The sequence below is a fragment of the Gossypium hirsutum genome, chromosome D12 (assembly GCF_007990345.1).
Source record: "Gossypium hirsutum isolate 1008001.06 chromosome D12, Gossypium_hirsutum_v2.1, whole genome shotgun sequence".
NCBI lineage: Eukaryota > Viridiplantae > Streptophyta > Magnoliopsida > Malvales > Malvaceae > Gossypium > Gossypium hirsutum.
In genome coordinates this window covers 54057524-54074055 of record NC_053448.1, presented here as the reverse complement: position 1 = coordinate 54074055, position 16532 = coordinate 54057524, and the positions used below count along the sequence as shown (strand labels likewise).

General features: G+C 31.3%; 1 protein-coding gene across 1 annotated transcript; it reads left to right on the top strand.

Moving 5' to 3' along the window:
- Positions 1-14369: 14369 nt before the first annotated feature.
- Positions 14370-16511, top strand: LOC121224253 (protein-L-isoaspartate O-methyltransferase 1). The gene is made up of 4 exons (XM_041107179.1): positions 14370-14711; positions 15170-15440; positions 15683-15847; positions 16074-16511. Exons 1-4 carry the CDS (start codon positions 14511-14513, stop codon positions 16319-16321), a joined length of 885 nt encoding a protein of 294 aa, XP_040963113.1. The 5' UTR covers positions 14370-14510; the 3' UTR covers positions 16322-16511.
- Positions 16512-16532: the final 21 nt, after the last annotated feature.

Sequence of the window (16532 nt, the reverse complement as noted above, 5' to 3'; positions counted from 1 at the left end):
AGGTTCTGACAGAGGTGGTTCTGTATCTAGAGGTGGAGGTGTTTGGAGAAGTAGTGACATAGTTTCACAGCAGTCAGAGGCAAGAGCACTGGCTAGAGCCTATGTAGTTCGGACAAGAGAAGAAGGTGATGCCCACGATGTTGTGACAGGTATATTTTTATTGCATTCTGAGCCTGTTTATGCTTTAATTGATCCAAGGTCGTCACATTCATATATTAATTCAAAACTGGTTGAGTTGGGAAAGTTAAAATTTGAAACGTCTAGAGTTTTAATAGAAGTGTCTAGCCCTTTGGGACAAACTGTGTTTGTAGATAGAGTATGCCGGAGATGCCCGTTGATGATACGTGATAAAATGTGTCCTGTTAACTTGTTGATTATGCCTTTCAGTGATTTTAATATAATATTGGGTATGGATTGGTTATCCAAATACGGGGTGATTTTGGATTGTTACAAAAAGAGGTTTAATATCCAGATAGATGATAGAGATCGAATTGAAGTAAATAGTACAAGTACTAGTGGACCGGCGCGTATTGTTTCATTGATAAAAGTTAATAAATTACTTCAGCAGGGTTGTACAACATATTTGGCATATGTTATTAATTCTGATTCAGTTGGAAGTTAGTGTAGTCAGATCAAGACCATATGTGAGTTTCCAGATGTATTCCCTAAAGAACTGTCGGGCTTACCACCTAGCAGAGAGGTTGAATTTGCTATAGAAGTGTATCCGGATACAACACCGATCTTTATACCTCCCTACTAAATGTCACCCACTAAATTAAAAGAGTTAAAGGTACAGTTACAGGACTTACTAGATTGTGGATCCATTAGACCGAGCATTTCACCTTGGGGAGTTCCAGTGTTATTTGTTAAGAAGAAAGATTGATCTATGAGATTATGTATTGATTATCGACAGTTGAACAAAGTAACGATCAATAATCGGTATCCATTACCTCGTATAGATGATTTGTTTGATCAGTTGAATGGAGCATCAGTATTTTCAAAGATTGATTTGAGTTTCGGGTATTATCAACTAAAGATAAAGGAAAGCGATGTGCCAAAGACTGCTTTTCGTACTCGATATGATCATTATGAGTTTTTAGTTATGCCGTTTGGGTTAATTAATGCTCCAGCTGCTTTTATAGATTTGATGAACCGTATTTTTCAACCGTATTTAGATCAGTTTGTAGTGGTTTTCATTGATGATATATTAGTTTATTCGAAGTCAAAGATAGAGCATGATTAGCATCTCAGAACTGTGTTACAGATTTTGTGAGAAAAATAATTGTACGGGAAGTTGAGTAAATGTGAATTCTAGCTATTAGAGGTAGTATTCTTGGGACATGTCGTATCTGCTGATGGGATTAGAGTTGACCCAAAGAAGGTTGAAGCAATTGTTCAGTGGAAAGCACCGAAGAATGTATCTGAGGTACATAGTTTTCTTGGTTTAGCTGGGTATTATAGAAGATTTGTAAATGGATTTTCGAACATAGCTTTACCGATGACCAAGTTACTACAAAAGAATGTTCTATTTATTTGGGATAATCAGTGTCAGAGGAGTTTTGAGACATTGAAACAAATTTTTACAGAGGCACCAGTTCTAACATTACCAGAGTCGGGGAAATATTTCATAGTGTACAGTGATGCTTCTTTGAATGGTTTGGGTTGTGTATTAATGCAGGATGGAAGGTTAATAGCTTATGCATCTCGACAGTTGAAACCACATGAACATAACTATCCGACTCATGATTTGGAGCTAGCAGCTATAATTTTTGCATTGAAGATTTGGAGACATTACTTGTATGGTGAGAAATGTTATATTTACACTGATAATAAAAGTTTCAAATATCTTCTGTCACAAAAGGAGTTGAATCTGAGACAGATACAATGGATAGAACTTCTGAAAGATTATGATTGTGTTATAGAATATCATCTAGGAAAGGCAAATGTGGTAGCAGATGCATTGAGCAGAAAAGCAGCGGTTGAATTACGGGTAATGTTTGCTCAGCTTAGTATTAATGATGATGGAAGTTTGTTAACTGAGTTAGCCGATAATGTTTGATCAAATCAGAGTAGCACAGCTAGAAGATGAAAAGTTGACGAATAAAAGAGAAATGGTACAACATGGTACGGTGGAAAATTTTAGTTTTGATGATTATGATTGTTTCAGATTCTGGAACTGTATTTGTATCCCAGCTACTTTTGAGATTAAGGAGTTAATTCTTCGATAAGCGCATGATAGTACTTTTGTTTTGCATCCTGATGGAACAAAAATGTATCTTGATCTACGAGAGCTATATTGGTGGCCAATGATGAAGAAAGATATAGTCGAGTATGTTGGTGAATGTCTGACTTGTCAACAAGTAAAAGCAGAACATCAGGTACCGATAGGTTTGCTACAGCCCATTATTATTCCCGAGTGGAAATGTGATTGCATTACCATGGATTTTGTTATGGGATTGCCATTGTCGGTAAGTAAAAAGAATGTCATATGGGTAATTGTTGATCGACTCACAAAGTCAGCTCATTTTATAACAATTAGAACCGACTGGTCACTACAAAAGCTTGCCGTGGTTTATATTCGGAAAATTGTTAGATTACTGGCATTCTTGTATCGATAATTTTAGATCGGGACCCTCGGTTTACATTGAGATTTTGGAAGCAATTACATGAGTTGTTGGGAACTCGACTTAATTTTAGTACTGCATTTCCTCCACAAACTGACGGACAATCCGAACGGGTAATTCAGATATTAGAAGATATGCTTCGAGCTTGTGTCATTGATTTTGAATCAGGTTGGGAATGTTATTTACCATTGGCCGAGTTTGTTTATAATAATATTTTTCAATCTAGTATTCAAATGGCTCCGTATGAGGCTTTATACGGTCGAAGGTATCGATCACCAGTATGTTGGAAAGAATTAAAAGAAAGAAAAGTGATTGGACCGAAATTGATTCAAGAGACAGAGGGCACAGTTAAAAAGATTCAAGATAGACTGCAAGCCGCATTCGACAAACAGAAACCTTACGCAGATTTGAAACGATGAGATATTGAATATTCCATTGGTGATAAAGTATTCCTCAAAGTATCGCCGTGGAAGAAAATTTTGAGATTTGGTCGGAAGGGAAAATTAAGTCCTCGTTTTGTTGGGCCGTATGAAATTGTGGAAAGAATTGGGCTTGTTGCTTATCGATTAGCCTTACCTCCAGAATTACAGAAAATTCATGATGTTTTTCATGTTTCGATGCTTCGGAGATATAGATCGGACCCTTCTCATGTCATTCCCACTAAAGACATTGAAATTCGATCTGATTTAACTTATGAATAAGAGTTGATTCAGATATTAGCACAGAAGTAAAAGAATTAAGAAATAAACGGGTTCCTTTAGTCAAAGTTTTATGGAGAAGTCATAGTGTGGAAGAGGCGACTTGGGAACCGGAAGAGACAATGAGAGCACAACATCTTCATCTCTTCTTAGGTAAATTTTGAGGACGAAATTTATTAAGGGGGTGAAATGTAATGACCCAAAAAATTCACGAGCATCGGAAAAGTATAATATCGGGCCTCCGTCTTAGTAAATTGAGTTCAAAAATAATTATTAGAAATATTTACTAGACTAGTTGTGTGTTTAATTAGGTTTTAGATAGGTGAATTTAGCTTAATTAAGAGTAATTAGTAAAAAGGATTAAATTACAATAAAAGTGAAAGTTTAATTATAGATTAAAATAAATTAAAGGAAAATTATAGGGACCAAATGGGTAATTAAGCTACATTTGGAGTTTGAGGCGGCATAAAATTGTAAAAATCTTAGATTTTTATATTATTTATTTATATAAATATATAAATTAATTATAAAGTATATTATTAAATTAGTTATATTATAAATATTATATTAAGAAATAAATTAAATAAAGACAAATGTATTGTAATAATTTTATACAAGTGTATTAATAAAATACATACATTTGTAATACTTATATTTAATTACTAAATAGATATTTGTTTTAATTATTATTATATTAAAGTAATTAAATTAGAGAACAAATAAAAGAAAACAAAAGAAAGAAAGAACAGAGGCATTCGAAACAGGGCAGGAAAAAGAAAGAAAGAAAAGAAAAAGGAAAAACTAAATGTTTAAGGTTTAAAGCTTTGATTGGTAAGTCAATTAAGCCCTTTTTATTTAGTTTTGATGATTTAGAAGCTTTAAAACAAAGTTTTGATGGAATTAAGCTGATATTTTGTAAGTTCATAGGTTTTTAAGCATGGTTCATGTTGAATAAATTGTTGAATTAGGGATTTAATTGAATGAATTTTAAGTTAGAATTGATGAAGGGATTAAATTGTAAAAGAAACTATAAGTTTTATGTTTTAGGGACTAAATTGAGGGAAATTCGAAATTAGGAAAATATGCTGAAATTTTAATAGTTACATTTGAGTTTGGATGAAATTTGAATAGAAATAGAGTGTGAACTGAATTAGGAAAGTAAGTGAACTTAGTTAGGATTAAATTGAGAATAAGGAAGAAATTGAATAGAAATTCAATTATTTATCATAATTAGTGCTGAAATTAATAGTGTAAATTATTATTATTTTCGTAGCTAGCAAAGAACCAGAAGCATCAGTACGGAAAGGAAAAGAGAAGATTATCGAGGAGTAAACTCGAGAAAATCACGGTTTGTATTACTATAATTCAAATTATTTATTATTTTAAAGTTAAATTTAAATTATGTGTATGGTAAGTAAATAATAAGGTAAGTGAAATATAAGGTAAGTATTATTATTAAGTTGAAAGAAATTCAATTGAATAATGGATATATGTGTGGAATTGAAATGAATATTGACTTGAAAATGGAAAAGTAAATTTGAATTGAATTGTGATTGAAAATGAAAAAGTGAATTTGAATTGAAATGTGAATTTGAAAAGTATGTGTTGGTATTGCATTGTGTTTTGATTAGTGAATGAAAAAGTATAATTGATATTGAAAATGAATTCTTGAAAATTGGATTGTGAAATTGAAATACCCTATTAACTAGTCAGACTGAGTCGGATGTAATTGGCATGCCATAAGATTTGGAAGAGTACAGGATTTATCAGCCTTGCCGATCAGGCACTTTATGTGTCATACATCAGGCACTTTATGTGTCGTATCAGGCACCTCGTGTGTCGTTTCAGGCACTTATGTGTCGTATACTGATTAGGTACTATGTACCATTTTAGGCACAATGTGTTGTACTAGTGTGTTTGGGTTGGAATCCGTGTATCCGTCAAAGTCCAGATTGTTAATAAAGTGAATAATTGAAATGAGGAAACCAAATGAATTTGATCGATTGTGGTATTGAATATGAGAAATTTTAAATTTTAAAATTGTGAATTGAAATTGAGATTGAAAATGAAAGGCATGAATTTAATGTTTATGTAGTGATTGAAATTGCTACATGTGATATGTGATTGAGATTGAAGAATAGCTAAAAATTGTATTGTTATTGTTAAATAATGAAAGTTTATGAATTAATTGATATTTAAAAAAAATCGGATAGTTACATGTTTGGTAATTATAATTCTTTATTGCTATTATAATTTTAATTATGGTAATACCATTGAGTATAAAATACTCAGCGTATGGTTGTTTCCGTGCGCAGGTTGAAAAGGGGTCAGAGTTTCGGTTCAGCATCCAGGACAATCCCGACTCTAGCATAAAGATTTTGGTGATGTTTTCTTCCTTTAATTGAAAGTGGCATGTACATAAGAATTATAATGAGTATTTTGGTATGTTATATAATTTTGTTGTAAAAAAAAATATTTGATGTTTTGATGATTATATTAGTAAAATGGTAGAATTTATTTATAGCATTGGTATCGAATTGAAATGGCTTGATTAGTTTTATGAATTAATTAGAAATGATAATAGGATTTTCATTAATTAAGTTGTTATGTCAATATGTCAAGTATAATTTAAGTATATAAATGTATTGGTTGAATTACTGGGATTGGTTTGGTTGCGATTTAAAATTTGTAGGGGGTTTTATGTAAAAATAAGCAGAAATGCTGCCGAAATTTATAAAAAAAATTAATGAAGTCAATTAGTAAAATTTATATGAATTCATGATTTATTTTAACATGTTAGTTATTTATTTAAGAATTATTTGTACATTGTTTGATATGTCTGGTGATGCCTCGTAACCTTGTTCCGGCGACTTTAAAATCCACCTATGTAATATCCCGAAAATTACTACAGTAAGAATGTAGGTATCCTTAATACAGTAAAATAAAGAAATAAAGTGACAAAAAAGGAAATTTTGAGTTATGACAACATTGGGAAGTATATTATGATATATTAATTCAAGAAAGGATTAAATCGCAAAAGTGAGAAAAGTTTTGTTGATCAAGAGTAAATACTCAAAAGTTGAGGGAGTAAAGTGTAAACATGAAAAAGTTGAAAGACCAATAGTGCAAATATTTTAAGGGTGGAATAATCTAGAAACTAAGGAATATGGATGAATTAGGACCAAATTGAAAAAGTGAACAATTTTGAGGGATTAAATTGTAATTTTATCAAATTAAGTAATGACTCAAGGATGAAAATTTTAAAGATTATGAAGGGAAAAATGGTCAATTAGAAGAGAGAGAAATCTAGAAGATAATGATGATGTTGGAGATATTTTAGATTAAATAAATATTAGTTTATTAATATTTTAATTTGATTTTTAAATGATATTTTATTATTTTATTAGTATTTTATTTAGTATATATATAAGAAAAGAAAGATGAAGAGTCATCATCCCACCATTTTTCTCATGCACCAACGTGAGAAGAAGAGAGAAAGAAAGAAAGTTTTGCTTTCTTTACAATTTGGTCCTTTACTATGAAATTTAACATTTTCTTTCAAATTCTTTGGAAATTTTCATAACCACCCAAAAGAAGAAGTGAAGTAGAGACATTAGAGAGTTAAAATATCATCTTGGAAGAAAGAAATTGGAAGTGAAAGTGAAGAAAATGGTAGAAAAAGTGAGGAAATTAAAGAGACAAGGTAAGTACTTCAAGAAATTTACTTTATTTAATTTTTAATCAAGTATAGAGTATGCTTAATTAGTTGAATTAATTGTGAATGTGCTAATATTATGTATGAAAATTAAAATGGTATATTGAAGTAGTAGAAAAAGAGAATAAATGGTAAAGTAAACAAAATAAGTTATGTGAATTTGAATGTTTAAAAGAGAATACAAATGAAGTGTGATGATATAAAAAGTGAATGTGTGGGAAAATTTCAAATTACAATAAGGACTAAATTGTAAAGTGTAAAAAATTTTATGTGTGAATAAAAGTATTGTGTTAGGAAGTTTAAATGGAATGTTAAGTGTTAGGGAATTAGTTACAAAATCAAGTTAAAGATTGAAATTAATAGGACAAGTATGAACATCAAGATTTCAATATATATATTTTAGTTTGATATTATTGAATAAGTATGAAATTGATGTTAAAATAGAGTTTATTATATAAGATTATATGTCTTGATATGTTAGTGAAGGGAAATAAGAGGAAGTGATGGGAAATATTGTAGAGAAAGGAAAGGAGGGTGTTATAAATTTGATTATCAAAATTTTACAGTAAAACAATTTTGGATAACAACAATAGTCTGACTTTGAAAAATCACCAAAAATTGTGAGAATCGAATTAGAAGATGAATAAAATATGAAATTGAATCTTATTGAGTCTAGTTTCTCATAGAAGAAACGGTGTAAACAATGGAATTGCAAATCATGAGATATAATAAATTTTTTGAGATAAGGTCAGAATGATTTCGGGTTCCCCTGTTCTGACTTTGGAAAATCATAAAAAATTGGAGAAAAATAATTAGGAGCTTAAATTTATATGTTTAAATTCTTAATGAGTCTATTTTTAATAGAAACAAATGGTGACATCATCCGAATCCCGTACGAGGAGATAATTAATTTTTAGTGAAGAAGAGTCGAAACTATAAGACAATAGAAAAGGGATGAATTTAAAGAATAAACTGTACTTATTGGCCAGACCAAAAATTCTGAAAATTTTATGGTAAGAATATATGTGAGTCTTGTTTCAAATAAAATTAACGGATTTCAATTCTAAGTTCTGTAGCTTAAGATATAATTGATTTAGTGACCATGACTCAAGCGAACAGCTTGTTGTGAGTAAACAAGTAAATATTGGTATTATGTATATACTAAGGATGTGGAATGGAGAGGGGGAGGAGGAAAATATATGATTAATCAAATAGCATGATTTTTCATTAAAAATGACTAATTTGCATGTTTTAGGTTCAGGGACTGAATTGAATAAAAGTAAAAATTTTAAGGGTAATTTTGTAAAAATATCAAAAAGTGACAAAATTGCATGAAATGAATTTTTTATTATTTAAAATTAATAAAGTGAATGAAATATTAATTTAGATCAAGATTTGGTGGAAATTCATGGAAAATAAAAAATTACCAAAATATCCCTAAATTATGGTATTTCTGTAATTTAGCCTAGTAAGTTCGTATGAACTATATTCTGTATAATTTTAATTAAAGTGAATGTTATTTGGTGATGAATATTATATAAATATGTGTTTTGGCATGTATAAGTTAAATTGGCCAATGTTAGCTCATTAATGTTTTGATTTTGATTGGTTATAAATATGGATGCTTGATGAAATGAAATGTCTGTAAATTAATTTGTAAACTCTGGTAATGCTCTATAACCTTATTCTGGTGATCGATACGGGTTAGAGGTGTTACAACCTATACATGCGCATGGAATAAAAACAATCTGGAACTATAGGTACATGCTGAATGTAGATTGAATGTTGAATTTGAGCATTTATCATGTTTTCAATTTCTAAGTTTTCATGAAGGTAACTATTCCTAAAGTTTCCTATTTTTCCACATCGAATGTAGATTTTGCAGATGCGTTCATAGCGGAAGTCAATCTACTTCTTGGTGCCACCCTCCAGTTGGATAGTGCAACCTACGATAAGAGACCTCTAAAGATTTTATCAACACAGACCCTTAGGAAGTGGATGTTGCATGGGTGACTAACATTGTCACCCACTTGAAGTATGTCACTTGCAACTTACCCTAATTAGGTGCAATTGAATACTTGAGATATTCCACCGATAAGCCTCAAATTTGGATATAGATAGAAAGCGGTGTGAAAAGATCAAAGTTGAGGTATGTGTTGAGAATCTATCCCATCAACAATCAAGGGCCCTCTTAACGGATGAACATTGGATTAGACCATATAGTCAAAGCGAAGGAAACAAACACATTGTCGTTTGAGGAGATTGTTACATGACCTTAGAGATTTCAATTTTTTTAATAGTCTTTAAAGGATTAGAAGAAAAATTGATTGTAGTCATGAATATTTCCAATGAGGAAAATGTTCCAATGGGCTTTGTTGTCTTCCAATTCACGTTTGCTGAAGGCAAAATTGGATCTCTTCGTACCAAAGCATTATTGTTACAGCCCGATTTTGACCCTAATCTGAATAGTAATTTTGGGACTACAAATCCGAGTGTTAAAAATATTTTGATATTATTTTCTGTGTTAATTATGTGTGAATTTACATGTGTGAAAGTTTCGTGAATTTATTTTATTGTTTGTGTGCTTAATTTGAGAAAATGGCTTAATCGCGCAAAATGAAAATTTAATGGTTAAATATGAAAGTGCCTAATTGTTGTTGTCTTTATAATTTAGAGGTTTTATGATGCAATTAGCCCACTATGTAAGTTAGTGGGTGGCAAAGGACTAATGTAACCTTATTATATATGTTATATATAAATTAGTAAAGGTTAATATAGTAAATTAATAATAAGGTTAATATATGTTTAATATAAAAAATTAAAAGCCATGTTCTTCATCTTTTGGTCGAATTTGAAAGAAAATAAAAGGCTTTAAAGCTTTGTTTCATTCAGCACTTTCAAGTTTTGATTAAGGTGTGGATTTTGTTCAATTTTTGATGATTTTTATGTTTTTGAGATCGTTGCTTCGAATACTATCCGACCCATGCTTGAATTTTTGATTTTGATGAATATTTTGAGCTATGCCATTGATGAATAATTGTGTTTTGTGATGTTTGATAATGAATAATGAAAGATATTTTTTAGATTAATATGTTTTGTATTGAAATTTTTGATGAAATTGAGTAATTAGGGCTAAATTGCAAAAATAATATTTTTAGAGACTAAACTATGAAATAAATAAAATGTGTGGACTTAGATGGACTATAGAAAGATTTAGCCTAGCTATGGTATATGCAAATTTTGTGTATTTTGTGTTTTATGCAATAGGGACTAAATTGCAAAAAATATGAAATGTTAGGGGTAAAATGGTAATTTTCCCATTTATGTGTTTTTGGATTGAATTGAATGAATGTGTGTTTAAGTTAGTTAAATTTGAATTTGTTTAGATCAAGAACGGAAGAAAACAGAATTAGATCGGAGGAAGTTGAAAGTAGTCGAATAGTCGATTATACAGTCCGTCGACATCCGAGGTAAGTCTAAAAGCATATAAATGATGTTAAATTTGCAAATATATGAATGTTATTGGTTGAATTGAATTTTGTGGATTATATGTGTATTGGTAGAATGTGTATTAAGCCAGGAAGCTTTATTTCGTGTTTGATTCGATCGAGATTCAATGCTCGAAAGCCCCGTACGAACCTTAGGAATAATTAGGATATATATGTCATGACATAGGATTCCGATATGTGTTTTCGTGTAAGACCACGTCTAGGACATTGGCATCGACTTGTGATTCGTTTAAGACCCTGTCTGGGACTGTGGCATCGATATGTGATTACATGTAAGACCACGTCTGGGATGTTGGCATTGTACGGACTTTTCGATTATCTACGTATCATTTTTAATTCTAAACAGTTCAACGGGCAATGTGAAACAAATATCGAATGGGAAATTGAATAAAAAAATTTCAGGTATGTGTTAGTTAATTGTTCATATGAAATAAGGTAAGTAGATTACTGGAAATGATATTAAGTTATGTGAATATTAATTTCGGGTTAACATATTTGAACATACATGTGTTTCGGTTTATTATATGTTTGTGGTAATAAAATTGAATAAATATATATGTGTATTTGATTGATTATATTCGGCCTTGTGGTATATGTATAGGAGGTTATAATGTGACCTAGTTGTAAATGATAACTAGTATTTGATATTATGCACATTCGACCTGGTTAACATAATGTATTATGTAATCGTTATTATATTTGTTTTGCTTATGACTTACTAAGTTTAAATAGCTTATTGTGTGTGTATTTTTGTTTATCTCTGTTTTATAGATTTTGGTATATCGATTCGAGCTCGGGGATCGTCAGCAAAGTCTATTACACTATCGACTTTTTTTGGTATTTTGTTAAATTTTGAATTCGATCTTATGGCATGTATAGGCTTGCTTATGTTGGTTAGTTTTGGTTAGTTTTGGATCATGTATATATATGGCCATGCGAAAATGGCCTAATTTCCATGCTTAAATTCGGTTGGGTTAAAAATGGCTTAATCTTTATGTTTAAGCTTGGTTTTATGCGAAAATGGCCTAATTTCCATGCTTAAATTCGGTTGGGTTAAAAATGGCTTAATCTTTATGTTTAAGCTTGGTTTTATATGTTCTCAGTTGAATGTTCAATATGTTTGGTTTCAATGGTTCGACCATGGTCTAAGTCTACTTGGTATAGTTGATAATTAGTATGATTGGTATCTTGATTATATGTCTTGATTGGTTACGTCATGAATAATTTATGAATTAGTTTATATTAGTAAGTTTAAAACATAGTAAGTATGCTTGTAAGTTTTTACTAAACAAATCGGCTAAAGAGTATGAAGAAACATGATGTATATTTGATTATGATCTAACCTTAATTTGAAGTGGTGTTTATGCTATAAATTGGTTGTTGGATAAGTTTCGGTTGTGGTATGATGTTGAATTGATGGAGATGTATGTTTTGTATTAAGAATTGATGTTGGTCATGACATGTTAATTGAAATTATATATATATTTATATATGCGCATATGTCATAATGGCTATTGTAATGAGTTGGTCGAATAAAGACAAGTTGGTATGATAATTAGATTTATTTATATGTTAATAAATTTAGGTGAAATGTTAATTATATTATAGATGGAATGATAGTTCATTTTGATTATTCATTACGAAATAATATATGTATATTAGATCTTATGAGTTGCACCAAAGTTGTTTATATACTTGATTAATGAATGGTAAACAATGGGTTTATGATGTATTAGATTGTATATTGGCTATATAGGTTCGGCTATGATAAAATATTACTATGCTTGAATATACATTTGATTATTAAATGGTATAAAATGGTTCGGTTGGTTAATATGCACAAGTATTGAAGTAAAATGATTGATAATCAATTTATGATATATATGTTTTGATTTATGTTTGATATATACTATATAATGTTATATGCTGAGATATGTCTTAAGTGTATAAATGCCATTAATGTTAAGTCATGTGGTTTGGACATCTTTATGAATTAAGTACTTGTAATATGTTTTATTGCACATTGTTAAATTGAATACGTGATTATTTAGATGAAAATAATTTGGTTAATTATTGAAGCATGATTGATATGTGTGTTATGACAAAATAAAATAAAATAAATCGATTTTGGTTGATTATGTGATCCATATATATATACACGAGTTTGCTTAGTGTTTGAATTCAAATAAATGTCTTGTTTTGAACTGTGTTATATTCGGTAATGCCTCGTAACCCTAATTCAGCGACGGATACGGGTTAGAGGTGTTACAATTATTTAGTGGATGAACTTTACCTGAATAAAGTATTGCATATTGTTATCCTCATTAGAAGAGATATTTAACTTTATGCTCTGATACCAATTTCAATCTCATGTGGGTTTAAAGGAGTAAAAAAGATAGATTTGGGTTTATGACGAAGCGAGAACGAATGTAAAGAGAATGAGGCAAGGGAAGTGTTGCATGCATAGTTAGAAGGAGAAATGTTGATGGAGGAAACATATTTGGATATTTTTGCCACTTAAAATGATGAAGGCTCATGTTTAGGATTGTGATAGATTTAAAGAAACGAGGGGTGATGCCCAATCCAAATGACATATATTAAGGCATCATAAGGAAAAAGAAAAAGCATGAATGGTAAAATAAATCGTCTAGGTAATGATTAAGGGGGAAAACAAAGCGTAGGCGATTATGAAGTTGAGTCATGCGACAATTAGGTAGACAATAATTTTGGGAAGTGGAAAAGAATATAAGGGGTAAAGGTAGATAGATAGAAAGGCTCTACTAGAGAGAGGAAGAAAGTATCCATTAGACTAATGTCTAGGTCGACTTTTTATGGAATAATATGGAAAAAATATATTTACCTAAATAACATACAAAATTTATTTACCTGAATAATATGGATTTGTATTGAGGATTCCCAAATTGTCATGTTGACTGGCGATTTGGGGTGAAATTGATGTAATTATATCTAAATCAAACATGGCAGAATGTGACTTACTTTGGAAAACCAAATCTCCAAATGTCACTTTTTTCCTTATTTTATCTCATCGTTCAAATTTTTTATAAATAAAAAATTAGTAAATATTCAAAATAAAAAAAAATTGAGTGAGTATCAAAATCAAATATATGAAAATGATCATTTTTCTAATTTTGATAAATAAAAAAATTTAATAATATGTTTAACCTTTTATTAAAAATTTTCATTTACCAAAATTTAAAATAAAAACGTGGTAATTTTCATATATGTGATTTTGATACTCACCAATTTTTTTCTTGGCATAATAACTTATTTGGTCCTTCAACTTTACAAAAAAAAAACTCATTTTAGCCCTCAATTTATTTATTTTTTTGTCTCTTTTAACCTTTAAACTTGCATTGTTTGTCAAATCACCCCAAAGTTAACAGGCAATAACTTTTCCATCCATTTCAGGTAGTAAAAATGAAATCCCTCTTACAAATTCTTCACCCAAACACACTCTAAGGGACACGAGAAATCATCTTAACCTTACTTGTGGAATTTTTTTTTCTAGTAACAAAATACTAAATGATAGTCCTTTTTAAAATTATCATATCTTATAATATTTTTATTTTAATTGATTACAAATAGAAATAAAATTATAAATTATTACAAACAATATATTTATTAACCTTAAGAATAATTTTAGCAATTTTTTTTTCAAAAAAGAAAATAGGCCTAAAAAGTTTTCAGTATTCTTGGGGCCAACAGGATTCGGTCCCAAATGAATGGGGCGAAGGCCCAACTAATGACGGAAATGAAAATATCGAATTGAAAGCCGCTTAGCATCACGAGAAACATCTATCAGATCAGTAAAATAGCGTAGAGAAATTGAAGTTGACTGTGGGTTCACCGAGAGAGCAGAGCCCTGCAAGTGTGAATTAGGATTAGCACTGAAAATATATGTTGAGATGGAAAGGCCGAGAAACTGTATAAAGAATTTTAAAAAATGATGAATCTATCATCCACAATGAAGGCATATGGATGCCGCTATTGCGTGTCACCATTAAAGCAACTCTTACACACCACTAATCACCATCTCCGTTTTCGACCACGCTCTCCTCCCTTATTCTCTTCTTCATTTAACAATCTTAAGCTCCCTAACTTTAATCTTCTTCTCACTTATAACTCTCTCTTCTTCACCACGGAGGTATCCCTCTCTCCCTCTCTGGCTTTATCATTTTTGCTTTCTGGGTTATTTAATGTGATCATGTTGGAAGTGGGTTTTTCCAGAAATGATGACCTTGGTAAAGAGTTTTTTTATTGAGTTTTACAATATTATTGTTTGTTTTTGGTGTTTGAAAGCTATGAATTGAAGGGACAGTTTTGAGAATTATGTAAGCAATGATTATCAATGAATTGTAAACAGAACCTGGTTAAAGAGTCTAAAGAGCTATGCTCATATGTGGAAGGCACATTTGAGTGGTGTTGTTGGAATTGTTGACTGCAACCTTTAATGGACTTGTATACCCGTGATGCTCATGAATGACACAGCTTTTGATTCGGTGGTAAAAGTAGAGGAGAAGTTGTTCATTGAGTTGGGCTGTTCTTTTGTTCAATTCAAATGAGTGAGATTCAGTGCTTAACCCTTGTCTTGATAATTTGTAGCACTTGTGGGGTCGAAGTGGGATGAACACTAACAAGAAAATGGTGGAGCATTTGCAGCAGTATGGGGTGATTTCATCCGAGAAAGTTGCTCGAGTAATGGAGACTATCGATAGGGCGTTATTTGTACCAGATAGGACCCCAGCTTATGCTGACTGTCCGCAGGAAATTGGTTACAATGCTACCATTTCTGCACCTCATATGCATGCTACCTGCCTTCAATTATTGGAGGAAAAATTGCAGCCTGGCATGCATGCTTTAGATGTTGGCTCAGGTCCTTTTTGCAACTCCACACTTTTTTCACTATATCTTTTTTTTTTCTTTTGAATCTGAGTAACATACGCAATATTTCTTTTTGTAAAACCATCAGCAAGTGGTTTATGACTTTTGAGGCAAAAAGAGGGGCATTAAATGGGGGGAGTTGGGGTTTTTGGGAGGATCATTGAAAAGAGTTATTACTGTCATTGTATGCAGTCTCTATCAACTTTTGGCATCTCTAATTTCTTTGTTCTGTAGGAACTGGCTACTTGACTGCTTGCTTTGCAATGATGGTTGGACCACAGGGCCGAGCCATCGGTGTTGAACACATTCCCGAACTGGTTGCTTCTTCCATAAACAATATTGAAAAATCTGCGGCGGCTCCATTGTTGAAAAAAGGCTCTCTTTCGATGCATGTCGGCGGTATGTACTTATCAGGAACTTGCAGTATTTTAACATACTGTGCTCTAAACTAAACTGTAATTCGAATTCTCAACCTAGGTATTGCATCTCTTGGTTCGAGACTGGATCTTTTCATAAAGAATTCATTTATACCTTGTCATGGCTACAAATTGGATCATCTAAATCTGTTTGTGACTCCATGTTTCATTGAATGCTTATGAACTGATTATGTTTCATTGACATATAGATGGAAGGGAAGGTTGGCCAGAATGTGCACCCTATGATGCTATACATGTCGGGGCAGCAGCACCGGAAATGCCTCAGGCACTCCTCGATCAATTAAAGCCCGGTGGCAGGATGGTGATTCCTGTAGGAAATATATTCCAAGATTTGAAAGTAGTTGACAAAAATCCGGATGGCTCGATTAGCATCCGAAGCGAGAGTTCTGTCCGGTATGTTCCTTTGACGAGTCGTGATGCTCAGTTGCAGAGTTAATTGAATTCGGAAAATGCATCAATTGGCTTAAAGCTTGTTTGAAACTTTATCCATTGTGCTGCAGAATGCTAGTAGTTTAATGGTTCATTTTCCATAATGCTAGGAATATATCCCCATTATGGGATATGAGTATGTTTACTGTTTCACTTCTTATGTTTTCTTTTATTCGGATATAAATATTTTAATAACATCTGCCGATATTATCTAAAAC

Bases quoted from the DNA above. Each gene is read 5' to 3' on its own strand.
- LOC121224253 (XM_041107179.1), top strand. From the start codon at position 14,511: ATGATGAATCTATCATCCACAATGAAGGCATATGGATGCCGCTATTGC. The intron at 14,712-15,169 runs GTATCCCTCTCT...GATAATTTGTAG, and splicing joins CTCTCTTCTTCACCACGGAG to CACTTGTGGGGTCGAAGTGG. The intron at 15,848-16,073 runs GTATGTACTTAT...ATTGACATATAG, and splicing joins TCTTTCGATGCATGTCGGCG to ATGGAAGGGAAGGTTGGCCA.